The 27742-nt window shown below is 39.6% G+C and overlaps 1 protein-coding gene and 1 long non-coding RNA gene across 6 annotated transcripts in view; one reads left to right on the forward strand and one right to left on the reverse strand.

Annotated features, from left to right (window-relative positions):
• The window catches only part of LOC134168090 (uncharacterized), a 125846-nt gene that overhangs the window by 94802 nt on the left and 3302 nt on the right, over positions 1-27742 (forward strand). For 2 of the 3 annotated variants that reach the window (XR_009966404.1, XR_009966398.1), the window contains 3 exons: positions 14153-14306; positions 16023-16163; positions 22916-23021. This is a non-coding gene — a long non-coding RNA (uncharacterized LOC134168090). Of the gene's footprint in view, positions 1-14152; positions 14307-16022; positions 16164-22915; positions 23022-23720; positions 26066-27742 lie in introns of those variants that run through there. The other variant, XR_009966408.1, reaches the window with a different exon arrangement.
• Positions 852-27457, reverse strand: AQP9 (aquaporin 9). Of its 3 annotated transcripts, XM_062627406.1 has the most exons (8): positions 27352-27457; positions 26938-27066; positions 24454-24507; positions 15679-15805; positions 12028-12165; positions 9391-9509; positions 7583-7800; positions 852-2222 (listed from the first exon to the last, which is right to left on the reverse strand). In XM_062627406.1, the coding sequence occupies exons 2-8, from the start codon at positions 27037-27039 to the stop codon at positions 2060-2062; spliced, it is 921 nt and encodes a 306-aa protein (XP_062483390.1). In that variant the 5' UTR covers positions 27040-27066; positions 27352-27457; the 3' UTR covers positions 852-2059. The 3 variants fall into 3 exon arrangements, with proteins under 3 accessions (XP_062483390.1, XP_062483400.1, XP_062483406.1); XM_062627416.1 differs by lacking the exons at positions 24454-24507; positions 27352-27457 and having other exon boundaries at positions 26938-27314; XM_062627422.1 differs by lacking the exons at positions 24454-24507; positions 26938-27066; positions 27352-27457 and adding an exon at positions 26787-26931.

Raw genomic sequence — 27742 nt, forward strand, 5'->3', positions numbered from 1 at the left:
GGCAGTTCCTGCCTATGTAATCCCTCTCCAGACACAGACGGTTGGTGCTCCTGCCAGGTATCACCAAGGGGTGAAGGACAGCACTTTTTGCAAGGGAAAGCAAAAGCAGGCTTCTTCTGCAATTGCTTTTACGCACCATCTTGTTTTACGTAGTGTAACTTATCAACATACAGGCCAGATGGACAGTGGTGACTATGCTGCCAATATAAAGTCTACAGTTAGGAATAATTTCCACATTGTACTTATGATTCTCCTGCATTTGCCTCTGCTCATGTTGAGTACTGATTCTGTGAACCCTGCTTTTTTGTTACTGTGGCTCTCCAGATAATGACACAATGCAGTCAAACATGGATGGGAACAGCTACAACAGTAATTAACCCACAGCAGAGAAATGCTGAATCAAATGAGCATTTTGCACAGGGTTGATATGGTCTCTGGGCAACCTGAGTTTCTTCAAAAACAAAATAGGAATTACACTTCCTCAAGTATACAGCATCATCTGACTTTCTGCTGCAGCAGGCAAAGCTTTGATTGACCTGCTCATTCTGTCCCTTCACTGCCATGAAGGGAGGCATACATGAGAGCACAATAAAGGCATGCAGTGACATAGGCCCAATCTGCCGAAATGCTGAGGCAGATTCTAACCACAGTGTTTCCCAAGCTGCTTCTGTGGATATTTCACTAAAGAGCACAGGCTGTTACTGGCAATATGAAGGGTTCCTCCCTTCAGGAGTAAAATCAGAAAATAGTGTGGAATTCTAGGAAGTAGAGTTGAAGGAATACAAAGGGAAGAACACCCTAAAATGAGTGCATTTAACTAGTACTTTTGCCATTAAAATAGCTCAGGAGCATCACTGAATAGGATGTCTATTTATTCATGATCAGCCTTGTCACGCCTCCTCATATATATGAATATATATTAGAAATGAACTTTGATATAATTGGATACATTCAATTCACAATAATTAAGCAGAAATAAATTCGTTTTTCAAGGCTGGATATTTAGGAAGTGGTGTATGTCCAACCACTTCACTTTAGTTTTAGTGAGAGAGAGCCCATACTTCAGAACATGTGGAGTTGGCCTTCCTTGGGGACTTCAGATCTAGGACTAGTTCTGAGATCACTTTCTAATTTTAATTACTGCTATCAAAATAAAAATTACTCCCACAAAGCAGATGAAATCCTCCCTGACCCCTCCGGAAATCAGCAGCAGCAGGCCTCTTTAAGGCATATACAGACAGGCCTTGTGCTGACCTCTGAGCAGGATAAGCTTCTGTTGCTGGCGCTTCTCCACAGGAATGAATTTTATCCAGAAAGAACAGCAAAAGAGGTTTGGGTTAATATTCTAGGTTGGGTTTTTAATATTGGCTAACATAAAGGTCAAGTAAATGGTTTAAACATAACTGAATATGACTGCTATGAAGAACATGTGCAGAACTACAGCTTTGTGTCTTTGGTGTTGATCTTATAACACACAACTTCTACCTTTTGTGATCATATTCTGAGTTACTAAACCTCATCACTGAGTTCATTCCTTGCTGTTCAATTAGTGGCTCCATAAAAATTTAGTAAGTTATTTAAAACTACTTCAATTGATGTTAAGGTATTATTTTTAATTTTCAGATAAGCCATTCTTAAATAATGGCTATAAGAAGTGAGTAATGCTCTTGCCCATTAATTCAGCACTTTAACTGACTAATCTGCGTGCAGTTTTGTAACAATAGCTCATCTATTTTCAGGTAATTAGGCAACATGATTAAGATCATGTGTGGAATTAACAGGTCAGTACATCGTCTCACTAGTTTCATCTAGGAGATAATTTGATCTGAAAGCCATATGAAACAGAACAATTTACCCATTCTAGTCCCAAGTTCTCAGTTTTGAGTGTGGTCAGGCTGATGTTTCATGGGAAGAGGTCAGCTGTGAACTTGACTTCTATATGGATTTTCTTCTTTGAAATGTGAATTTCTAATTGAGGCATAAAGGTTTTATAAAATGGTCCAAACAATCATTTGCATAAAAATTGCATAACAAAATGAGAAAGAAAATGCTTCACTTCTTACTCCATGTTGGTCAGTTCATATTTATCATGCATGTCATTTTCTTCTCCTGGCTCAGTATCTGAATGATGAATTTCAATAAAAACAATATAGATCACTGCTCCAAGTATGCCTCCCAGCATAGGTGCAACTGTAGGGACCCACCACCAATTATTTCCAGCCCTGTAAGGAAAAAAATAAAACAAAGAATTAAAAAAGAAAATTATTGGTCTTCATTACTCTAGTGAGCGCCCTACCTTATATTTGGCAGTGAAAAAAATAGGGTGGCCTGACACTGGCTATATACTATAGACTTTTCTGTTTAGTCTCACTTTCTGTGTAAGGATGACACTCCTGTCTGTCCTGCCCATGCTGCGATTGAAATGCTAAGTACCAACCACCAGGCATGGTGGTCTATGTGCTGTACTCGCAGCTTAGAAAATCAGGCCTCTCTACTGCATGTGTGCTTTGGGGGCAGGGGATAATTTCTCCCTTGTGGAAAATGAGCTTCATTGACTTGCAACGAAATGAAATGAACAGGGGCGTACCTATTGCACAGCAACCTTGACTGATGCTGTTGCCAGATGCTCATGAATAGGTTTTCAGGAGTGATTAATGCAAATGTATGTTGCAAAAATGGTTTATGTCATCTGCATTGAGATCTACTGCAATAGTATATACAGTCTTCCTCTTGACAAGTATAATAGATTATACCTGATTTTGAGTATATTTGTCTTAAGGAATGTAATAAAACACAGTGACTGTAAAGTGGATTATACTTGGAGTGGTCAAGATTCAGATTTCATGATGTTGTGTCTTATCTCTGTGTTTGAAATGTGGGGTCTTTCAGTAAGAGGTAAATAAGCATTTAGAAGTTTCATACACCTAAAACTTACTCTTTTTTACAATTGCTGTGTCTGGGAAGCAAGCCTGGCATACTGGCTCCACTGAGCTGTTTACATTCCCTTTGCACAATTACTAGGATTTAATTTTTAAATGTGTAGCTTTATGAACTTTTTTAAAGAAACAAGTCCACCATTAAACAGTATAAACAAAAAGTAACGGCCTCTATACAGGAGATCTGGGCGTTTAGACTTGCTCTCCCTTTCCCAGAGGTCCACATTCAGACAGTAAATTACCGAGTATTGGTTTCAGAGTACAGCCTTTCTTAACTGTACTGGTGAGTGAAGGTGTTTCGATTTGATAACATGCTGTATTAATTGAATATGCGAGTCTGCAGTGAAAACCCAGCCACCTCAATTTCATGCATATTGAAAATGGAGAAATAACTTTTTCTTCCAGAAATACAGAGAGACAAATTTGTCTGTGAGAGGAACTTTTAAAATTCCAGGAGAGCTTTTAAATTGTAAAAATGATTATTCAGCACTCAGTTGTATAGATTTATGCATAAGTGAACTTGTGGTTAATTCACAACACAAGAATAGAACAGGACTAATATCACAGTGCCCTATTGATGTTAATGTCATTCCTTGTTCAGAAATGTCTTGGATGTGTATGTTTTGCCTTTGGAATTACTTACATTTTGCCCTGAGGATATAAAATAGCTCTTCACATTGTTCTACTGAGTTTATAGATCTGTTTGTTGTTGAGTCATAAATGTCTGTTGAGCCCCTGAATTTCTGGAACAAGCATGGACTAAGGTTTTATTGACTTACTCAGCACAACAGAATCTACAATCAAGTATTTGCATGTGTTTCTCTGTGCCCATACGTGTACGTGGGCATATAATGAAGGTGTTTCTTGGCAGGTTTTTATCTCTGCTTGTCCCATGAACTGACGTGTGCCTTGTTGGCTCCTGCATAACCTCCAAGTCATGGCCTGAATTTGCAGCAGCTGCTGTCAGCTGCACTACAGATACCCTCTGCTAAGATGATTGGGTGTGAAGTCCTTATGGAGGGTGATGCCAAAGCTGAAATGAGATCGGGACCAGCTTAGTTACAAGTTTCCATGACACACAATGCCCTTTCATTGACACGGGAGCAAGAGCTCTTTGTGTCAAGCATAGATAGCTTCCTGGAAATAACCTTAGTTCCCTTACACCCTTGCTTTGCCCAAGCACACAGCTTTGCTGCTGAGTTAGCAGGAAAACATCCAGCTATACCTCTTTCATCATCAGGTGTTTTGCAGTTGGGGAGAGCAGGAGGGAGCTGGTTGTGAAGGGCAGGAGTGGCACTTGGCTGAACTGCCACGATTTCTAGGAAACTACAGTGTATAAGCTTCATGGGCTGAGAACTTTGGCCTGTTTTAGACTTGCAAATACATGTCTCACTTAGCCAACTACTGCAGGATGGTGAAATAACATTATTTGCTATAAGAAATGCCAGGATAATTCAGGCATTCCGCAGTGTGGAAGGCGCCTGGCTACCGTTCGACTGTCCAGGAAAGATGCAGCATATTTCAGAGGCCGCTTTGCCATTCTGTCTATTGCCTGTGCAGGCACTAGGTGCGTGTCCCGACCCTTTCCAAAGTGCAGTTCTATCTAGTCCGGGCCCGGAGCCGCGGCCACGAGGTGTCAGCGTTACCGCGCCGGCGGCTGCCGGGCTTTGTCCGCCGCGGGGCCGCTCGGAGCACGGTCTCCACGATGCCGCGCTTCTGCCAGCGCGGGTCCGACCCGGCCTCGGCAAAGGGGCTACAGCACCCCTAATAAACTAGGGGTGAGACATTCTATGGCTAGCCTCAAGTGCTGGTGGGAAATACAGTTCTGTGGAGCCGTTTCTCACTTGCTCATTGCTGTTTCGTGTTCTCTTATGCCTGGTATTTTTACTCAAAGCTCTGGCTGTTTTCTCACTACAGACAAAACTGCTATTCCAACAACTTCTCTTAAGCTTCCTAGGATATTAAGCATGTGATTAAGAGATTTCTAGGTATCTCTGTGGTTTTAGAGCAAATAATTAGGAACATTTAGGTCTCTAAAGTCAGTGGTTGGGAACTGTCCTCATCATTAGAAGTATCTGTGACACCTACTCTCAACAGGTTGAGGAACACTTTGTAGGAACCCGCCACAGCGTTAACTACATCTATTCTATGCAAAATGGCGCTCTCTGGGGTGCTGGTCAGACACTGCCCTTCCAGCTGCAGTGCGTCAGAACAGCTTCTGATGAGAGCTCTTAACTGAAACGAATGCAGTTGCTCTGGCTATGGAAACCATGCCACAGGCTGTGTCCCCTGGCTTGATTCTCGGGGAAACTGCTCCTTCAGGTAGGTGCCTTTGTGCAAAATGTCTTAACAGGAACACTTAGAAAAACCCCGCCCAACTGCCTCCTTGTGCTCTGGACAACTCTGTGCTCCAGCAGAAGAGCTTCCCTATGGTCTAGTCACTGTTCCCTGCCTAAAAACATGATAAAACCAGAATTTACTGGACGTGCAAGCACAAAGAAGGATAGGGGGGATTTTTCTCCCTGTGAACTGATTATCTCAATGTTTACAGCATTTGCTTGGGATCAGGGTGTAGAGAATCTGATACTTCTGTATCTGATCTGTTCCAAAGTGAGGCTTTCCTAGTGGTCCCTGGCTGCCCTGTAGGCAGCACTCAGGGCACTCGCTGACCTGGACAGAGTGACTCAGTCAACCTTGTGAGATGTTTCCATTTTCACACCAATGTATATTCAATGTCTCTTCAGTACTTCCTAGTGCTCGGTTTGTGCAGCACTCCCCTCATGTCACTGTGGACGTTTCATGCTTAGGTCCCACTTCCTGGGCATGCCTTTTACTTGACAGCTTGAGCACCTGTCTTAAGGTTGTGAATTCCAGTTAAGCTGAGACATCCAAGGTTGAGCTGTCGACTGTGGCTGCATCACTTCAGTCTCTCATGCATATGTAATGCCAGCAGAACATCAGGCAGTTCAGGATCATAGCTACAATCAGTCAGACTTCTCCCATGGCCTGTAACTGTTCCAGAGCTTCCAGCTACCTAATCCTGTTGTATCATTCTCTTGAACTTGGTTATAAGAGTTATAAGGCTGTAGCCTTATAACTGAAGGCAGGGAGGGAGACTTCTTCCTCAATTTATACACCCCTGAGACTGCTGTAAATTTATTCTGGCAATGACCTGAGATTTAATCTCTTTTTTTTTTTTTTTTTTATATTCCCATTTTAAAATTTTCTGGTATGGTCCTTACATGGGGATGGGATGCATTTCTTCTCTGTATATAAATCCTAAAACTAAATTAGGGACGAGCATGTATGTGTTGGTACAGATGTGGAGTTTTCCTGTAACTTCTTAAATTTAAATTACTTTTGGGGAGGAGGGAAGTTCGCAGGTATTCTCTGACTTGACCTCAGTACAATCAGGCTTCCAACCTTTTCAGCAATGTAATAGTTCACTTTGTAATATTACAGATTACACACATGACACTATAATTAACATCATAGTTAACAACTATTTAGGCATGAGAGGGGAGAATCCTGAGTGTAGAATGTCACTGTGTGCTGCTATTTGTTAAATAGTGCAGTCTAATGATACAGTGGAGAGAGACCTGCCAGGGAGGAAGAGTTTGGAGGCGAGTGGGCTGGTGAGTTACCTCCTGCTGCAGCTGTGTTATGGCCAAGCTTTGGCATGGCTGTGTGCCCATTTCTGCTGTGCTGTGCCATGCCGTGCCTGGCTTTTCTTTGTATGAGAAAAGCCTTGCTGCTGCTCTCCTCTACTAAGGCAAGTGATTGATGTAGATAGAAGTCATACTAAATAAATACAGCTTATTTGTACTTGGTGAAGTAGCTAAAATGAAATCTCTATTAACCAGAGCTCTCTAGTGGTCTACAGTACTTCTGGGGATTCCTACTTGTAAATAACTGGAAAAACAAACCATACAAAAATAAACCAAAAGTTCTAGCTCCTGATGACAGAGTACTCTGACTTGGATATCCCAGAGTGCCTCTTACACTGGATATGTGTAAGCTGTGGATTTGATGTGCAACTAATTAGCTGTGCGTTTGGCCAGCCAAGAGTGTGTGTGTGCGTGCGCACATCCATGCACAGGGATTTGAGAGTGTGCTCTGAAATGTGGGAAAATGAAGGGAGCTTTCTTTTATTCACTCGTTTGCTCCCAGGCAGGAAGTCAGGCTTTTAGATTGTTGTATATTTCGGCAGTAACTCAGTAGTAATAATAGGCTAAATCAATCTGATATGTCTGTGTTTTTTTACAGCACCCAATAAATATTTCCACATAACTCCTCATGATGATTATTATGTTTTCTTTCTGAAAGCTGCAGGACAAGAGAAGAATGCACTCTTACGTTTTTAGTGACCTCTAAGAATCTCTAATATGTTGGGAAGGGTCTGCTTGGAACAGTGATTGATACTAGAGATAATGCATGTTTCATTTGCCTTAGGAGCAGGAAATCCTTTATAAAGCCCAGTTCCTAGAAGATGTCTGCCTTAAAGTGCATGAATAGCCTTTTCTGGTATGCAAAGAATTACCTGTATGTATATAAAGTATGACTTGGTACCATGTTGAATCAGGATCTTACTTTCCTAAGAAGCAATTTAACCAAAAGCGTTTTACTTCATATCCAGGCATACTTACGTGAATACTTCCATCCCCCATCCTGCAATGGCTGTGAAGAGCCTTGGGCCTAGATCCCTTGCCGGGTTCATGGCACAGCCACTGTTCATTCCCAAGGAGCAAGTAAGAACAATTATAAGAAGTCCTACTGCAATTGGCTCCAGGCCCTTAGGTACACTGTTATTTCTGCTGTCAAAAATAGCAAATATAGCCAGAAGAAGAACAGCTGTTGATATCACCTGCCCAATGCAAAGAAAAAAATATTGAATAAATATGTGCAGATTCCTTCCAATAATGAAAAGAGGGGTTATGGCAGCTCAGTGGATTGTGGTGGCTTAGACCTAGTATTTAGATTGACCCCACTATACAGAGTAGCAAAATTTGGAACCCTGTGCCTCTCTACTTCATGGTAAGGTATCTGTGCTGAAAGAAAAAGATCAGAAATGTGCTGAGGACATTAAGGGGAAGGGGGGGAGAGGCAACAACCTAGTCTCTCCTGTGTGACATCTGATGCTTTGTTTCTAGTTATTTTTTCCCCATGAAATTAACAGTTCTATTTGCGTGACTTTTGGTAGTTCTATCAGTTACATTGGTATCAAAATGTTTTATGTGACTATAGCTTACACTGATAATTTAGACTAAGTATGCACCACTTTATCCAGATATTGCATAAAGTAAGGGAAAAGTGAAGTCTGCAAAGTCAAAACCAAGCAGCTAAAACATTAGGAATTACCTAAATTAAGGTTGCACATGTAACTGTAACATGAACTCTGTATTGCGGATGCTAACTGAGCTGATAAAGGAAATTTTCTTGGCATTACTTTGATGGATGTGCTGCTTTGCTTAAACACCTTGTAAATATCGATTTTGCTAATAATTAACTTAGGGGGAAGCAGACAAAAGTTTCAGCCATGTCAAAGCATTTAATTTCTGTACTGATTTAAAGAAGCTTGAGTTTGGGTTTTTTATTATTATTTCAGCTGGTTTTAATTTTATTTTAAACCATCTGTGGGTAAAAAGCTCTCACAGAAAAGGCTGTTGGCTTATCCAAGAATCAGAATTGTCCTTCTTACAAAATTTCAAAACAATTTTTGCATTTTTTTGAAGCCAGATTGCACAGTCTTCAAGTCCTTTACGCGAGAAATTCCTGTGCTCCAGCAATCCCTAGTTCTTCATATTTACTTATGTGGTATTTACTTCTTGTATGTCTGAAGAGGGCAGGTAAATTGTTTAGAAGTAGATAGAAGATACGAAACTTCATTTTTTTTTCCCTGTTGGATAAGTGGCATTAGAGGATACAAATTGGAAATAAAGGGGAAAATTTTTTCAAATTCAGTCATTTCAAAACAAACCAAATAATACAAATCTATTTGCAAAGTGACAGTTGAAGAGGAGGCTTGTGGTAGCAGAAAACTCACTTGTTCAAGGTGTGTTAAACTGGCTGCTTAAGCTTTACTTAGGGAATAACAGGTCAACAAAATGGACTGGATTTTGAGGTAAATGGACATACCTCTGCTGAAGTTTATGGAGAAACATTGATTTATTCTGGGGAAAACCTCTTTCACATATTGCATTAAAGACATTCAGAGTACAAAAATTAATACGATGTATATGAAAAGGACAACTTTAAATTATCTTGCTTGTAAAATATGACTCAAATGTGACCCCTGTGAAGGGCACTGCATTATCATTGCTATTGTACACAGTGACGTACAAGTAAAACAGGGAGATTCATCATACCTGTTAGAGATATGCGTATTGTTTCTTACTGTTTGGTTTTAGAGTTCTCAGTATGTTTATTTTGTGGACTTAAGAGTAAGTGCACTTACCTGATCTGCGAATCCATTTATGAGGGACAGATATGGAGCTGGATATGTTGCAAAGATATGTGCTGTTGCGTTGGGTCCTATGACTTCAAGTGTTCCATTGCTATATTCCATAAAGGCATCTGTAGAAAACAGCCATTACCTGGTTGCACTTCTCTGTGAACATTGGGTTTTCTAGAACTAGAATGGATGTGATATGTCTATGTACTTCATATTCTCCGCTGAAACTAGTTGTTTTTTCTGGGAACATAGTTAACAGATTTGAGGTGATGCACTAATTATACCCTCCTGTCTCATCTCTCCTCCTGTGCCTTGAAGTACTTCTTTTATGTATCACAGCTTTCTAAATGTTGCTGTTGTTTCCTCTCCTCATTGCTCCAAACTCAGTGCCAAGGAGCATTTTCTGATTCCGAACACAGTTGCATTACTCTGGTAAAAGGTGCTGTATTTGACACAATGCCCTCCCAAAATGCATCCAGCCTCTTTGTACTGTTGTGTATTCCCAGCTACCAGGAATTATTGCTATTCCATTTGACAGCTGAGCAATAATGGCTTCTGGGAATGAACTCTCCTGAGAGACCTCCTGTTTTTCACTGTGTGGGCCTTATACCCTGCTATGCTAGTCATCCAAGGTGTGAGGAGAGATGCTACCCCCGAATCTTCAGTTCTTAGTGTATTTTTATAGATATTTTAAATACATGTATCTTTATATTAGTATATTTAAAGTATATTTCAATAATATGACTTCTGCATCAGAATAATTTGCTGCCTTGGCAAGCTCTGAAATGTTAGGAAGACATTAAGATGAAGCACCCTAAAATCTGCATAGGCAGACATGAATAACGAATACTATGCCTATATTTCACTAGTGGATCCATTGATGAGGTGATAGTTGTGAGTAAAGGAACAGCTTCCCACCTACCGTGGTAAGCATGGTTAGCTTCTCTTGAAGCTAACAGGCAAATCTATTTCTCCTTGCCCCTGTTTTTTCTAGTTTTGCTTAAGGCTATGACATGGGTGCAGGGAACATTTAGTTGTTTACTTGGTTGGTCAGGCGCTCTCATTTGCAGTGTTAGATTATCTTGTTGCATTTAACTATTAGGGAAAAAAATAAGGAAAAGAAAATGTCTCAGCTGTGAATTACTTTGTACACCTTTAGAAAAGCCTCATGTTTAGTAGTTAAACATGTATATTTCCTCACTCTTTCAGGCACACTGCTGACAATGAAAGCACCTAGCTCAAATATCTGTATATGGGGAACATGGAGGTTTTGAGCTCCTATGCCTTTTTCTACCCATGAATTTTCAGTGGACCTTGATAAGTGAATGAACACTCTTCTTACAAGTTGCAAGAAGGAAAAAAAGTACCGAAGAGGGTTGGGAGTTAATAGGAACAAGAGGAAGGCAATATTGGTCTTGATCAGACATAGGGGTATGAGAAGATCCATCACTCCTGACTCACAAGAAGTCTCTAACCCTAGCCCGAAGTTCCTGATCTTGGCTTCCTATCCTACTGCTACCCTTTAGCAGAATGCAATGAATTTACTTCCAACCATATGTGCATGTTGATGTACTGCTGCGTCATGGCTGCAGCCCTAAACTTGGCTGTCTAGCTTGAGGAAGATTCTAGAAAATCCTGTTCTGGAATCCCACAGTTTCCAAATTCTAACGCTAACCTTAAAACAAACTCTTCCCCTTTCTCCCCATTCCAAATCCCAAACAAACTAACAAACCCTGCATCAAACTTGGGCCACTTAAACAGTTTCCTCAGTTCCTAAAGGTTTTTCTGTTCTTGGCTAGTGCTAGCACTGAGTACCTAGCTGATACACAATGGGCATTTCCATTTTCATTTTTCCTCTGTTGCTCCTAGACCCAGCACTGTCTGCAGACATAATGCCCATCAGAGAGAGGCCTTGGAGGAGATGGGCTGGGTTAGTACAAGCAGTTTTGGAGTAGGTGGTTGAAGCAACTGATTGATCCCGCTGTGTGGATTCATCAAGTCAGGGAGTCTGTCACTATGTTTTTTCCTTCTGTGGCACTCTGTGTAAAATCAACAGCCTCAAGGATAGGGGTAACTCCCCCCCCCTTCTTTTCTTCCCTTCTAATATGTGACCCTTTTACCACTGTACCTGGAGTTCATTGCCTTGGAGAGCTACCTCTCTAGGGTGGCCTGATGTTTAGTCAGGGGGGACTTGATCTCATATCCTGTAACCTCGATGAACGATGTTGGTGATACTTGCCTACAGGCACTTGGATCAGGTCTTTAATGTTTCTAATTTGCTTGGAAGATGAATAGCCCTATATCCTGGCTATTAAGTAATTTAAAATCCTACTGAGAAATACATGATCTCAAAGTATCTGATTTCCCATGAATAATTTTTCTAAATTTCAGAACTTTTCCTGAATTATTAATGTTTCACGAGAGTTGTAGGATACCCGGAATGTTTGAGCCTTCCCTCTCTTCCCCCTGCCCTCTCCCCCCCCCCCCCTTCCTTTTTTCTTCTTTATGGCTTTAGCGTCAATCCTGCCATTAGCCCTGTGTGAGCAGTTCTGTGCCTGCTTGGCATTCATTGAGAAATTGGGGCCTTAGAGACTGCCTGACCTCTAGTTTGTCCTGTGAGCATGTCTGAGGTGTACTCACCATAATAAATCCCAAAGACAGCTGCTGCTCCAGTGAATGCTCCCAGGAGTTGTGCTAATATGTAAATTGGTAATTTGGTCCATCTTAATCTTCCAGTCACGCACATGGCTAATGAAACGGCTGGGTTTATGTGACCACCTGAAAAATGAATCACAAAATAAGTCATATGGATGACTCGGATACATGAGAATAGGTGAAGGATTCGTAAAAACATAGATGCTTTTGAGCATGAGACTAGTATATGCTTTTCTAGCTATTGTTTTGCAATTATAGCCTGACTGCAATTAAACTGAAACAAATTACAGGGGAGAGGAGGAAAGCCACCACGATCTAGCTTCCCTCTTAATGTTTGCAGACTGTGCTATTTATCAAACTGCTGTCCTGCACTGTATAATCTATAGACAACTCTTCTAGAAAAAGCCTAAGTCTGCCCTATTGGTTGTGATGGGAGGGTCCATCATTCTGCACATATTCTCTCCCCTTAAGTCTTTGGCTTTTTTTTTTTTTAAGGGAGAATTGTGGCAGCAGAACATTCATTCAGTTTAGAAAGCATGTATTAAGATTAAGGACTATTACTGGCTTGATCATATATCTTGAGGTAGATCTGGAGTACCTTGGGTTTAAGTCATGTTTATGACCCTGTCTTCAACTGGGGGTTACTTAGGAAGTCAGTTTTCATGAATATAAAACAATGTCAGGCCTGTCTAGCTTCGTGCTGACTGTTGGTGAGCTATGCCTAGGTAGGATCTGAGGACTGCAGTGTGTAGTTCTTCATCACGTTTTCATCAAGCTGTTACACCCTCCAGAAAGGTCCATGACAAGAAAACTGGTAAAGTATTTGTGCCGAAACTGAATTATCTGTCCTGTGGTATTTTGGAGTAGCTACATATAAACTCACACATGGAGAAGATTTCAGTAATACTGGAATTCTTTGTGACAATTTTAGTTTCTAAAATACGTCTATTATTACATCATGTGCTAGTCATTTCCCTCAGTGTCTTTTATCAACACAGAAAAAAAGTGTTGAATGCCTTTTTTTTAATATATAAATATGTAGTTGATATTTAAGAAATGCAAATTGCCAAATAAACAGATGGAACAATACTCCAAAGTAAAAATACAGTAAACCTTAAGTTTTGCAAGAACATAGCAGATCCATTGCTTACCTTCCAGGTGAAGTCTCACTTTGGCCTCATGGTTATTGGAAAAAAAAATTAGCCTTTTTCTTTAATAAAATAACTAAAAGAGTGTGACCTTTGTCTGTCAAAGGCTACTGATGGAGAAAGGGCCTCTATGTACAGTTTCTGTGTTTGTTTGCACTTCAGGTCAGCAAGTCATTAGATTATGAAATTCAGGCACCTTTGATACATAATGAACTGACAAACACAGATAACAAACTGGATAAAACCTTCTTTGTATCACTTCCAAAACTCTGACCTAGTGGCATCAGTCCTGAATTAATTTTGAATTCCTCACTGTATTTCAAATTCTTCAGCACAGAGCAAAGAGATGGCTGGCACCTTATTTAACAGCCCCTTGTGAATTTTGATGAACTGTTGTTTTGTCTTTTGTTCTTAACTCTGCCTGGAATTAATCATCTTCCTTTCTTTCAACACCTGATACTGTTCCCCACCTGTATGATGATTATGATGGGCAGGACAAGACATAATAGAGATATCTAATTAACATTGCATCTGGAAAGGAAAAGTCTAGTTGAAGGCCAAATATGCTGACATAGGAGAGTTAAAAAGAGTCTTGGTTCCCTTGCCACTGATAGTGTCCTGGTTTAAAAAAGAACCAAAACACTTTGGATAGCATGTTCCTGCATTCTTTTGTAGCTCCAGTGATCACAGTGATCCAGACACAGAAGATTAGGTGGAGAAAAACAAAAAGGAAATTTTTCCTAGATAAGAGCTCAAAATCACCAAGTGTACTATATTTTATAGTACCATAAAGAACTGATGCAAACTATTTTAGCGACACTTAAACATGAAACACCATGACCAAAAAGCCACAGAACTTGCTAACAAATTCTGTATAGCACCTGATATTCTGAAATGTCCACTAGTAATCATATGCTGGATAATCACAGCCTATTGAAATATCTGTTGCTATTCTTTTGCAGAGAAAATGCACTGTCTGCAGAATCCTTTGTCATGGGAAAAACACAGGAAGTGTAATACTGCAACATCTACAACTGCTCTGCCCTGCTGGGATTGAACTCTTAATCTTCTGTGTAATGGAGATTAATATCCCTTACAGATGCAAATGTAGGGCAGGTTAGTGTCTATACAGGTTTGTTTTTTTTTCATGATACTGTATTAGAAGGGTTGTAGTTTAGTGTTGTAGTTTAGAGATGTTCAGGTAATAGGAATTAACTTCATGTTGTATTAAGGAACCATTCTGCCCTGTTTCAATGACAGGAACATGACTGCCTGTTTTTCAGTACCTTGAGCACTTTCTAATGTGAACTTAAACTTCCTTGTGCACAGTGCCTTTGTAAAAGAATTTGTCAAAGAGAGGAGAAATGGCCGCACTGATTTCTGCTATAGCAGCTATTTATAATGGCCTATTTTTATCTAGTGATATCTGCTCAGATCTGCTTTACCTTTTTTATGAAGGGTAAGAAATGCCTCTATGAAAGCTGGAGTACAAGGGCACTGTTTGCTATAAGAGAGCAATACAAATTCCACATGCAACATGGAGTGTTGTCTATTATAATACATAACACTGTAGTATTATGTAATGCATAACACTATTATAATACAGAACACTGTATACATTAGTATGTGTTATAATGCATAACAGTGTATAATTCATAACACAACCCATCATTTTCTATTTTAAAGGGAGAATTTAAATGTTAAAGCCAGTTACGCTAATGTTTCTGATATTAATTTGGCTAAACTGAATGGTGGAAATAGGAGAATAAGCACCATCCAGTATGGCACACATAGATACTGATCAGTTATCCTAGCTACAGGCAAAAGAAAGGCTCCCAACCCATATACACTGAGGAAATAATACAGCAGAAAGAAAGGGGCAATGACAGTACATTGACAGTGCATCGGAGTTTATCCCTAGTATTCAATATTTTTTGCCTTTTCTGCTTTCTGTGATCTGCTGCTCTCTGAATCAGCAAACAGGAACAGACTTGCTATTACCCAGTCATATGAAAGGAAGAGACTGCATGCTGTAAGGTGAACCCTGCTCATTATACCCATTAGTGGGTCATTCTATGTTCTTCCAAGCTGGCAGCCATTTTAGCTGATGCCTCTACTGGATTCTGTAAGCTTTTCATGGTTATTTCCTTAAATGCAGTGCCTATCCTGTCCAGGATCAACTCTATTGACAGAATTTTCAAAGCAAGACCAAGCAGACTTCTGGCTTGCACAGACTATTTTCCATAAAAGCCAGACATGTGCCAATTTTGCACACTGTAGTTCAAATCAGAATTTGGTGGAAGATTTTGTCAAATGCAAAGAATAGAAGGAAACAAGAACACAAAAGATTTATGAGCAAAATTCTGATGCAGACTCTCCTGCTATTGCTGAATACATAATTGTTTATACCATGAAATGTAAGTAATTTAATAACATAGCCTTAAAACTGTGGCAATAAATGCTATATAAGGAAAAAAGAGTCACTTACCAGAAACTCCCCCAGACACATACACTGCTATGGTGACTGCCATTGCAAATCCAACCGATACCGTCATAGGCCCACCATGGGCTCCTCGGCTAAGGACAGCCTGGCCCACACACCCACATCCAAGCATCTATATTTTGAAAGAGAAATGTAAAACCATGTGTGTGTCTGTCAAATGTTGTTGGTTAGTTTGCAACTTCTTTTGCTGTCCAGATGTAGCTGAAAATGTTGTTAAATATTAAAACAGTGCTGGAATTTGAGATTAGTAGCATGCATGCCATTGTTGCCTTTGCTGCAATGAACATTTCCTTTTTTCCCCCTGCTCTGTGACCATGTTTGCTTGTAAGGACCTCTGTCTTCCCCGGAAAAGAGCTTTCGAGTACAATGATGGGATACAGATCAGAGTTTGGAGCCTAAACAAGATCTCACAGCCTCTACAACAAATCTCTGTATCTGAAAGTGAAGAAAGAATTAATTCTGTGTGGTAAGTTTTTGTTTCCAGATTGTTACAAGCAATGAAAAATTACTATACAACTTATGAAATACCGTTCAGAAAGCTTCTAATGTTTAATGCTGAAACTCTGGAGGGAGACAACTGTCTGGAAATCAGAGTATGTGTTACTGTTATGCTGCCTTGATATCATATATTACTTTATCAAAATATTTCACTGGCTCTGTAGCTTGAACAATTAATTGAAGTGGAGATACCTGAATAATTCACACTGGAGTATTCTCAGTGGATTTAAACTAGCTTCTATTTTATGTTGGTTCTCAGAATTAAATTCAGCAGCACATTTAAATGTATGCTAAAGATCATGTTTATCCTGTTCTAAAGCTTCTGCTTAGCTTCAAGTGTACATTTAGGTCCTATTAGAGTTGGTAGGAAAGATTTTCAGAGTTACAAAAGCCTTCAGTTTAAGATAGACTAGCTGATCGTTTTCTGCCAGAAATCAGTTTGTGTCTTTGAAAATCTCCTTTTTAAATTTATGCCCGAGTGCTTTGTTGAAGGACCCAGCACTCTGTGGAAGATATCAAATATCTGTAGTCAAAAAACCTTTGCTTCTTTGCAACTGTAAGTGATCTGAATTGTACTGGGACAATTCTGGGGTGGGACTAGATTTATCCTGAACCTTAATCCACTTTGATGTTAAATAGGAGATATATAGATAGGTATATAGATATCTGTATCGATATATGTATCTATGTACTTTGATGGTACATGGGAATCTGATTTTTTTCTTCTTATAAAGTCATTCCATCTTAGCCTGTGTAATTGCTTTGGTTAATATCCTTGCTTTGCTTTAGTATTCTGCCATTACTGCCAAACTACAACACTGCTTGTCACCAATGCCTGTATCACAAATATTCTTTCTTACTCTGCATATTTAAATACATAAAATCTAGTTCTTTTAGAAATCCTTATTTTCAGTTGCAAGGTAGTTGCATTCAGAAACTGCAAGGTAATGGGAAGATCTCTCCTGCCTTAGAAATAGACTATACCAAAAAGGTTTGGTGATTTAGGTTTAACAAGCAAGTCCTGCTAGAACAGATGCAATTTAAATGGGGGGGATCATATTTTTGTTCCCAAGGGTGTTTCCCCAAGGATTTTAACTAACACCAAAATGTGACAGAAAAGCTCTCAATAAAATTATGCTCTTAACCAGCAATGCAGACAGTTTCTGCTATAAGAGTGCCCCAAGATTGTGTCATATACCCAGGTGCAGTTCTTGCCTTGAGGTTATAATTATGTAAGCAAACAAAGCACTGGCTGGTGCCAAAGTGTTACAGCTGTCAGGTTAAGTAAAGGTAGGGTGGAGGTAGATAGCAGTAGTTTATTGGACTGTATAATTGAAAGTTGAAAGACTTTGCAACTTGACTATGCCAAGCTGCAGTCAACTACTGTGCAGAGGATGACATATGCGCTGTGTACACTGAGATGCAGCCTGCATTCAGGGAAGCAGTTAGATCTGCAAGCATGCGCTTGTGTTCTAAAATGGCATAGACAGTTTTGCAGATACAAAGAAAAGGATATTCTTTTGAAAGTATTACTAAGGATGTTATAAGAAATAGGAATAGGGGAGATGGGTATAAAAAAGGGTAAGGGACAATAACATCTCTGTGTATCAACTACAAATTCACAAGAAGAGGGAAGGAAATAAGAGAGGGAGGCTCTGGCCTCCCTTCCCTAATTACCAGAACTGAGGAGAATTGTACAGAAATAGCTGTGTGTCACTCTTGCATAATAACTTCTGCCCTGCATGTCATAGGGAAATACGCAACTACAGATGCTCCATTTTTGTGCTTAACTAGCCTCAGAAAGCTCAGTCTACAAACAAGAAAGCATGCAAGCCAGCTCAAACACAGCTGCACTGGCTTCTTGCTTGGTGGATGTTGGTGACTGCCTGCTCATGAGCGCTATTGCAGGTCCAGTCAGAGTGTGCCCATTTTGGGATGGGGAAACTGGGCACTGAGCCTATAAATCTGAACCATGTGACACTAATATTTTCTCCATCTGCTGTCATTTTTAGGAAGAGAAAACTTTTTCTCATACCTACTGTAGCTAGGTTGACATAACTGGAAACTGTCACCTAATCATGTAATTACAGGAGCAGCAATTTAATACCCTGTGAATCTCTGCTTGGCTGAGTTAAGACTGACTAGATCATCAAGTTGTAACTAATATTCTAAGTTTCTAGGCCAAGCTCAGCCATCAGCTGCACCCACACAAATTCATTGAATGAAGCACAAGGAATCAGTGGGAATTTAATTTACAGTAGAATATAACCAGATCTCTTTATCATATCTTAGGTTACTAGGCTTTCATCTTATCAGTTGTCTATAGCCTGACCTGCTTAAATTGAGTAGAATAGCTTCAGTACTAACTTTTGTTCACAAAGTAATGATATTACTGTCATAAATAACACGTTTGGGTGTGGAATAGCTGTCTGCACATTCCCTGCCAAAAAATCTTGCTTTGTACACATTAGAGCCTTTTCTTTGTCATGTGTAACAAGGATAATGTTAGGAAAGGAAAACAACTGGCCTCCAATGAGCATAATGTCCTGTTACTCCCTGAAAGCTTACAGAATTTTATCTCTGACATTCATCAGAGCATCTAAAGATCATTTTGTTTCCATTTGTGCTATTTTCAGGATTTTTGTAAATGCTTGTAATAGCATTTTTAGTGTAAATAGGATTTCCTGCCACATTGGAATCCAGAATTTTAGGTAATTTATTTTTCTACATGGCCTATAAAGCTTTAGACATCTTAAAGCAGAATGCTTATATAAAAAAAAGTTCCCTTCTGATCAAACAGATCTGGTGGTAGTGTGCACTCATAGCCATACACTTAAACATTACAGAAGCAGTCAAATCTCCTGCTTTTTAACAGTGTGGAGACAATGACAATTTTTTTGTTATATCTTGTACTTCACCAGCTGTCAACTTGTGGTGAGGGTACCACAGATGTCCCTGCAGGCAGATACAGCCTCAGTGGCCGCACATCTGGATGATGCTCTACGTGAATACAAGAACTCGGGGTGCTACATGGAATACAGAATCAGCAGTTACCAAAAAATAATGATAAGCTGTTACAATTTCAATTGGGAAATCCTAGAAAACCAGTTCAGAATTCCCATTTCAGTCAGTTTTCAGGACTCCCTCCACCAATTCACAATTTTGTGAAGATGCCTTTGTTCAGGTAAGGCAGCAACCCTGCCCCTTTCCCATGTCACTCTCCCACCTGTGTTGTCCTGCTGTTCCCCAGACGGGCATTTCCTGCTAGCCTATTGCCTGCTCCCCTTTCACACTGGACAGCCCTGAAGTACTGCTCTGGATTCTGCCACATGTGCTTATGTTTCTGCACAGTGCTGGGAAGGGGATGGACTCTCAGGAGCAGTGCAGTGAATTAGGCTCCAGCTGTGTGCTTGCAGTGAGTGTCCTACTATCCTGAAGCCACCTGTTCCAAGTCTGCCCTAGTATTTCACTTTTTAGGCAAACCTCTATGACTTCTCCAAGCAGCCAGACTGTAAATGGCCTATTTATGCCCTTAAAAGCAAGAATAGGGGTAGGAAGAGTCAGAAAGTCCCTTGGAGACTGGGAGAAGTGATTGTTTTCCCTTCACTGCAGGTAGGGATCTCTGAACAGAATTGCCCATGAAAACATTAGAAGTTATTTGTGATTGCCTCTAGCCTTTTACAGTTTTCCCTGCTCCCCCTTAATATTCCCATATACAGTTAGTTTGAGTGTTGCCTACAAAAGGAGTAAGTAAACTTTTCAGATATGAGACAATTTCTAAATTGATGGTGTCCTCCTAAAGGTCTTTAATTTGGAGTCTGTTTTACAATTCCCTTTCATTTCCAACCTCTTAAATTCTGAAGCAGACTTGCTTTTTAAATAATCTATTGCATTTCATAATAAGGTATTTTATAAAGGATTAGAAACTTTCCATACAGAGCCATATTTTTGCTATGTTTGTGTATTATGTAGGGCCTTGGTTCAGACTGGGCTCCTAAACACACTTTCAATAGAGATGGTAAAGCTGACAGCAATGTGTTAGATATATGAGAATTCAGGCCTGTAGCTGAATGAATTGAATGTGCAGGCTTTTAATTTGCAGGAAGCTCCTGTTCTTCCAGGAAAGAGCAATCTTTGTCTAATTTCATGTTTAATATTTGCTGTCTTTTGTTAAATCAGTATATAAGATTTTTAGGTGAGATTAAAAATACAGTTTACCAGTCATGTAGCTGTTAAATACTTTAAAAGCACATGCCTCTTATTTTATCATTAATTAAATATTTTGGTGGGGATGGGAAGATTTCTGTACATTATGATTTAATCAAACTTGAAGTAATAAAAAAATCACTATATCCATTCTCCTGATGATCTAGTGGGATATAACCAATATCCTCTGGGGTTCAAATGGATTTCCCTTTTGAAACCATTTTTTAATGACAGACAGCATTACTTCTTGGAGACAAGAATGTAGATTTAGTAAGGTTTTGGATGAATTGTGTATATAAAGCTTTTAAGACACACATAAAGATCAGGCTCAGATTGCTCTGTGGGAAAAACACAGTGAAAATATTGAGGCACAGACTGTGCTGTGGTATATAAGCTGACACTTTCAGATTTTTATTATTCCTTTTGCACATGCAATAGGAGACAAATAAAAGTTTGAAATCACCTAGAGAGAATGCAAAGGTCTGTATTCTCTTGTATTTTATTATGATTAATATTGCACTCTTCATCCTGAAATGCTGAAGTGCTTTTCTTTCCTGAATTCTATAGCGCAACTGGTTTGAGTCAGTTTCTTCAGTGAAGGTTATTTTTATTTTCTTACTATGTTGTAGGAATTCAGGAGAGAAAGCAAATGAAATATTTCACATTCAGATGCAAACTTTCAGGAGTGAAATGTGGCCCCTTGCAAAGGGGCTAGGAAGAAATGGCTAGACAAGGGAAGAAATTCTTACCTAGTGTCTTGAGGAGAAAAAGAACCTATTCACGTGTTGCTTCCCTCCCAGGTTACTCATTTATTCTTGAGTTGAGATGTGCCTCTCTGCTTTGCTTCCTACACCAACTGAAAAGATTAAAATCTTCCTGTACTCTTAAAATGTGTTTAGTCTCTGTAGCAGTGCTTGGGGTATTATCTGTACTATTCAGACATAGTGCAGGAGCGGGCAAGGCAGCACGGCAGTTTCTGAGAAATAAGGTTTTCTGTCTCTTAAGAGTGTAAGGGTACATGTAGCTTGTTTTACTCTTTCCTTTGGGTGCGGGAACCGGGTGGTGGGATCTTTGCTGTGTCCTTGCGGTTGGAGTTGCATGGTTATGGGTAATTAAAGCCTCAGCATGTTCTCTTCCTAAGCTGTTTTCTGTTAGGAAAAAAAAACCACCTTGAATGCTTTTAATGTTAAATAACCCTTTGGGTCAGAGAAACTGTGTTAAGTTTGCCTTGGACTGGGAGAGCTCACAAGAATTCTCTTTTATCCAAAATGGTTTATTGAACTGTTTTGATCACAGATCTCTGTATGGCATGAACTGCACTTACTATCTTTCATTCTGTTCCCCAGCTGTTTGTCAGTTTTTAAAATTATTACTTTTATTATCTTTTTTTATTTGGCAAAACCTGAAAAAGCATTCTATAAATTTGTGTCTAAAACACAAATACACGTGGAAGAGGATTGTTTGTGGTTGTGCCCTTGCAGTTGAATGTTGGAAGGATGCAAGTGTTCTGTAGGGACTTTTAGCTGAGCCTCAAACTTCATCCCTGTAGGTGCAAACTTCCTGGGGAGGGGGGAAGTATCTACAGAAAAAGATCCTGGAAAACTAATTCCAGCATGCTGGAGCCCTGTGGTTAAATGAGAGCTGAGGGTAGACACTGCTCATTTGTAGCATTATATAATATTTAAAAAGCTGTTGAGTGGCTTATCAAAATACCAGTTTAAGTTTTAATAACATTTTTAACTAGTTTTGACAAACTGAAGTTCACTGTCTAAGAGGCAATTATATAAGATTCTGTACTCCAGGAAGTTCATTGCTGACGGCAAACAAGGTAGCTCTCAAACTGCTGCCATTCAGTTTTCTACCTTAAACAAAACTCATTGTTTAAGCAATTTCATCCTATACAGAATCTTCCTTTCACAAAAACTTAGAACATGGAATTTATCTTTTTTTATAAACTTAGTATTAATTTTGTATTAAACACTTACTTAAGGAATGAATTATCGAAAGCTACATTTGCTTTCATGTAATAACATTGTGTAATGAGGATTCTAATGTATGCTATATTACTGTGCCATATTGTAATTAACATGCACTGGAATGTAAGGCCATAAAGAGATATGGAAAAGTTGCGTAAATTTTAATCTTCTAGACTAGGCAAATCCATGGAATGTCATATTTACAAGATTTTGCAGGCAACACCCAAACTCCACAACAAAGCAGGAGTGATACTTACAAAACTAAGTAGTCAGAATATGAAAACAAGATAAAAAGGTTTTGATGAGCAAAAGATAAATAGCCTTCCTTCTCATTAGTTGAATTATTTGCAATATGGGGTGTCATGCGTTTGTTTCATGCTCAAGCACTACACCTTTAGACACGCAAACAAACATTTGCTTCAGTGGGAGTTTCGCAAGAGGCTCCCCACCTCCAGCTGGAGACTAAGCTTTAGGATAGGAATACTTACACTACCCACCTGTCTTTACATGCTAAATGGAAGCCCATGTTCTGTTTCAACAAGGAAGCATACACTGTTCTGGGCTTAGGAGACACTGGCTCCTGTGCAGCTTCTTTCTGGGAAACTGTGTTTGGTAAGATGCTCTTAAGAGAGCCAATGAAATAAACAGGTGAGCAGAACTGGTAAAGGAAGCCACGTGGCCAATTTGGCATCTCTCTTTTTTTGGATACACTTAATGGCATAAGCCAGAGTAAATCCTGTTTTGTTTGAGAGCAGTGCAGCCAAATTCCAAAGTGTAAATATGGAGAGAAGGATGATTAAAAGCAGAGAGGCAGTTGAATAGGTGAGTTGCAGGCAGGCTCACTGAAAATTCACATAAACCATCTGCCTGGTGCAGCATGGCTTCCTGACACTCTTGTGCCTGGCACCCAGATGTTGTCCCGCAGAGGAGCCCCAAGAGGAAAAGCACTGAGCCAGGAGGCATGCTGGAGAACAAAAAGCTCTCCAGAGAGCTCTTTCACAAGGTGGCCTCAGGCAGCCCCAGATACAGGCTGAGGCTATATCAGAGGCTGGGAAATGTGTGTGTGCACAGTGGCCTCTCAGACACCATGAACAAAAGGGGTGGGTGTTCTCCCACCTCAGGAATCTATTGCCTAGGTATAGCCTCGGGGGGGGGACCAGTCCCACAAGTTGTTTCCAAACACACTGTGTATACATTATCTATAAAACAGTTGTACTGTTTTCAAATGTTCATTGAAAACTCTGTGGGTAGATTGTTGTGGGGATTTTGGTTCGGGTTTTTTGGTTTTTTTGTTTTTTTTTTTTGATATTTACCCTAAACTACAAATGGTACAATTAAACTTTGCAGGTTAGGGGTTTGCCACGTGACATCACCAAGGTAAATACAAGAAAGGGGCAGAAGTTCACAGATCATTTGCAAATACCCAGCATAATGCATGCTCCCTGTTGCCTGTACTGCAAATATAACTTAGTGATGTTAGAACTGCATTGCTCCATTTGTTTCATAGAAATCACGTAAGAGGTGAAGTGTAACATTTTCTCAGGTTGATGGAACATTATAAAGTGAACACAGTATCCAAAGCTCATCGTAACCAAACTTACATGCAATTTGCATCTGGTTATGGACTGTATAATTTGGGGTTCCTGCCCTGGTTCTTGTTCCAGAGTGTAATTAGGGAAGCTGTGCTATGCTTGGGGAGGCTTGATGCTGAAAGAAATACGTGTTTCCCAGCAGAATGTCTAAGCGAAATAGCCTACTCACCAGCAGGATTACCCAGGCAGGTGGTAACAGCAGCTGCTCTGTATACCATCAGATCTGCCTATACAGCAGGGCACTTCCAGGTTCCTAGGGTTTAGTGTTTCTCATTGAACCCTCAGGGGTTGAAGGCAGGTGCTTTGGTAAGCAGAAAGAGAGGATCACACACATTATCTGTATTGTCAGGTTGTGCAGTGCAAGCAGCTGGTTCAGATAACCTGACTGTGACATCTCAGGAGGGATTACTTGGGAGCATCTCCAGTCTGATCCACTGAATTGAGTATCCATTAATGGTCAGTACATTTGCTGTGATTCTGGATCTCACATTCCACTTTAGTTTCTTCTGAAAAGAATTCAGTTTATGTGCTCTGAAACCATGCTGCAAGGCAAACCACAGCATATTAAGTAGGGATGACCAAGAAATGCTACCCAAACTGTAAACCCACTGACTTTCTCCAGGCCTGTTGTCTCAAGTCTGTTTAAGATCAAGCAGAGTCCTCCTCACCCACAGGTGAAGGCTTGAGGTTTGTCTCAAGTGACTGATTTTATTTTCCATATATCCTGAAATTAATCTTAAAGTTTCTACGTTTTCCAGTTTGGGGCAATAATGTTGCAAGGTTTGGGTTTCCAAAGATGGTAGTTCAAGCTCTACTCAACATTACAGACCACAGGCTATTAACAGTATGGTCTGTGATGTTGTTCTCCAGAAAAAAAATGGAAATAGGTGATTTGGAGGACAGAATTACACCCAGCTAACTTCCAGAGGTTCTAGGTTGGTGGCAAAATTAGGTATGGTCAGTTAGCATTGAATTCCAGAAGAATTCTGTTGGTAATAGAAAGGCTCATCCTTGCCTCGCTCCCTGGCATGGGTGCTCCCCACAGGCTATAAAACCCATCACAGTGACATAAAATGGATTTCAGCAAAGATCTGATTCAACTGTGCTGTAAGCTGTGGACTCTGGTCTCACTTTCACTTTGTAACAGGAATAAGACATAGTAATAGGATGGTGGAAGAAAATTACCCCTTCTTTTGCATACACAGTATCTGTTTTTCAAGGATTTCTGCTCTCTGACTTACCATGTGCCCTTTTCATTAGCTCCAGTCTAAGTTAAGGGTTTAATATTTATCTGTTCTTAAAGAGAAACTACTTACTAGCTGACAGAGCCTGAAAGCAATAGCAGTAAATAACAGCAGAAAAGTCAGTTCATTCACAATAAATGTTTTGTACTGCCACTAACTTGTGCAGTCTAAACATACATTGAGATACCCAAGCACTGAAAAAATCGCTTTTTAATCCATGTGAGGCTCTTCTCTGTTTTAAACCAAGGTTGAAATCAGAAAGGGTAAACCAGAATTGAGAAACTCGGATTGTCAACAATTTTATAGCTTCATTTTCTACTACATTTGTGTGGTGAATATACTAGAAAATGGGCTCTGGATTTGCATTTCCTTCTAGTCTTGTGCAGCAGGACATTAAATAATAGCATTTGTGGTCTAATCTGCACTTTAATATGTTTTCTTTACTTGCTTAATTGTATTGATGGACAGAGGAGGATGATCTTGCGTCGAGGACAGAGTACTGGAAGTCAGGTGATCTGGGTTATATTCAGAGTTCTGCCGCAGGCTTCCTGTGCAGTCTGCTATAATCAGGTTTGCTAATATATCAAATGAAGATAATGACATTTCCCCTCCTTACCAGGGTGTTGTGACACTTAATTCATTAATGTTTGTAAAGTGCTTTGTTGTCCTTGCTTCTAAATGTGCTCCTTACTGTAATGATGTCTTATGAATGGTATTAAATTTGAGAATAATGTTGCTTTAGTGCCTGTGCACTGAAGTGTAGTAAAGACCATTATTTTCATGTATTTTATGAGGTACTGAAATTTTTTAGATGACTCACTTGAAATTTAGCTAAAATATAGTTACAGTTGTAAAACACACTGTCAGTGCTATGCCTGCTTCTTTTTATTTCCTTTTTCCTCTCTCTATGAAATATTAGGAATAAGCAACACTGTTTTGTTCAGACTAAAAGGAGGAAGAAAGAGTTTGGCATGAATACTCTAGCTGCTCGACTTCCAACTCTGCTACTGAATCTGCTCTCTACCCTGGTAAATCACAGGGAAAAGCTCTGTGTCCCATTGCAAAATACACAGAAAAACTGAGCAAGAAATTCAGTAAAACTAAATCTGAGTATATGAAAATGAGGAATTTTGGCATTTACCTAAACTGTAGCTGTACCACAGGACCAGGAAACTGTATACTTTATGTAGTACAGTTAAACCAAAAGCCCTCTGAATGTTTGGCAGTGCAACTTCCAATAAATTCACTGCAAATCACACAGCTAACTTTCTATATTGCATGGGAAAACAACTTGGCTAAAATTCTCTTAATGTGAAATACAATGTATTTGTTAAAGCACATGGAAGTTGTGCACAGAAGTGGAACTAGAATAAACTGCTGAGCTTTTTCAAAACAAAAGCAAGCATATTATTAACATTCATTGTGCGTACTTTGATTTTTCACAATGTGGTAGCTCACTGAAATTTTGCTCCTAGATGAAATCAAATGCTTATTAGACAATTATAATAAATACAGCTATCTTTTTTTTAATAGCCAGTGATAATTACATCAGATGAAGAAAGGAATTACAAACTTACCATAAATAGAAGCAGTTCATTCAAGGCTGTACAATGTTCGTCAGGCAGTAACCACGCTGCTGGTACAGTACAAGAAAAAGCATACATGTCCCCTTACAAGCACTGCCCAGCATTAGATTAGTAGGAAGAAAGGAAAGCAGCTGACACTTACTATCAGTATAAAAGTTCCCAGGAATTCTGAGAGGGCTTCTTTAACCAAGCTGTTCTTCAAGGCAAATTTCTCCTTTAAACTCCTTTTGCTTTTCCGGCTCATTTTGGCTTCCTCTATTGCTCTGGTGCCCTAGTTACAAACACACACAAATTTTGTTCTGTATTTGTCCCTGCTTCAGCTGAACTTTGACACTTTTACTTATACATTGAAATATGAGATATCATCTTGTACAGCCAGTGAAATCATCTGACTGCAGGCATTGACAGAACCAACTCAACATGCCCTAACAATTCATCATGAGTTTTCCATCCTGTGTCTTCTCTGAGTACACTTCTATTTTTTACTGGCTAGATAATACCAGTAAGTTCACAACCAGAACTCTTCCTTTTTCTTGCAGAATGGATTAATCATTACCTTTTCTGCTTTCCGGTAAAAATGAATAAAATGTTGCTCCTGTCACCTTGATTAAAAAGAAAGGCAAAAAGAGAAATCACAAAGTCAGACACCAAAATAGGGTTGAAAATTTCCCTCTGACCTAGATTGGGATTTAAACCATGCTCCTATTGGCTGTCCAAAACCTTTTCAAGGGGAGGTTGTGAAAGAGTGAATGCTTTAGAGAATGCTGTGCTCTAGCTTGTAAACAAACACTTCTATCTTGTCATTTCTGCGGGATTTCAATGACTAATGAAGAATCTTACCTTGGCCTGTAGTATGTTGAAATTGTGTATCCACCCACAACCCTCTTTTTGGATTAAATGCCTTGCTCTCTAGTGACCCATCCTGTTTACAGAAGAGCAATGAGGCA

The sequence above is a fragment of the Pezoporus occidentalis genome, unplaced genomic scaffold (assembly GCF_034315485.1).
Source record: "Pezoporus occidentalis ecotype Australia unplaced genomic scaffold, CSIRO_AGI_Poc_V1 ctg11, whole genome shotgun sequence".
NCBI classification, from domain to species: Eukaryota; Metazoa; Chordata; class Aves; order Psittaciformes; family Psittacidae; genus Pezoporus; species Pezoporus occidentalis.

What these genes read in the sequence shown, in the direction of transcription:
- AQP9 (XM_062627406.1), bottom strand. Translation starts at nt 27,039, where the DNA reads ATGAGCCGGAAAAGCAAAAGGAGTTTAAAGGAGAAATTTGCCTTGAAG. An exon ending in TGTCTTTGGGATTTATTATG is followed by an intron (nt 9,510 to 12,027) that starts GTGAGTACACCT and finishes TGTTTTCTACAG; the next exon opens with ATGCCTTTATGGAATATAGC. An exon ending in TAAATGGATTCGCAGATCAG is followed by an intron (nt 7,801 to 9,390) that starts GTAAGTGCACTT and finishes TGCATTGGGCAG; the next exon opens with GTGATATCAACAGCTGTTCT.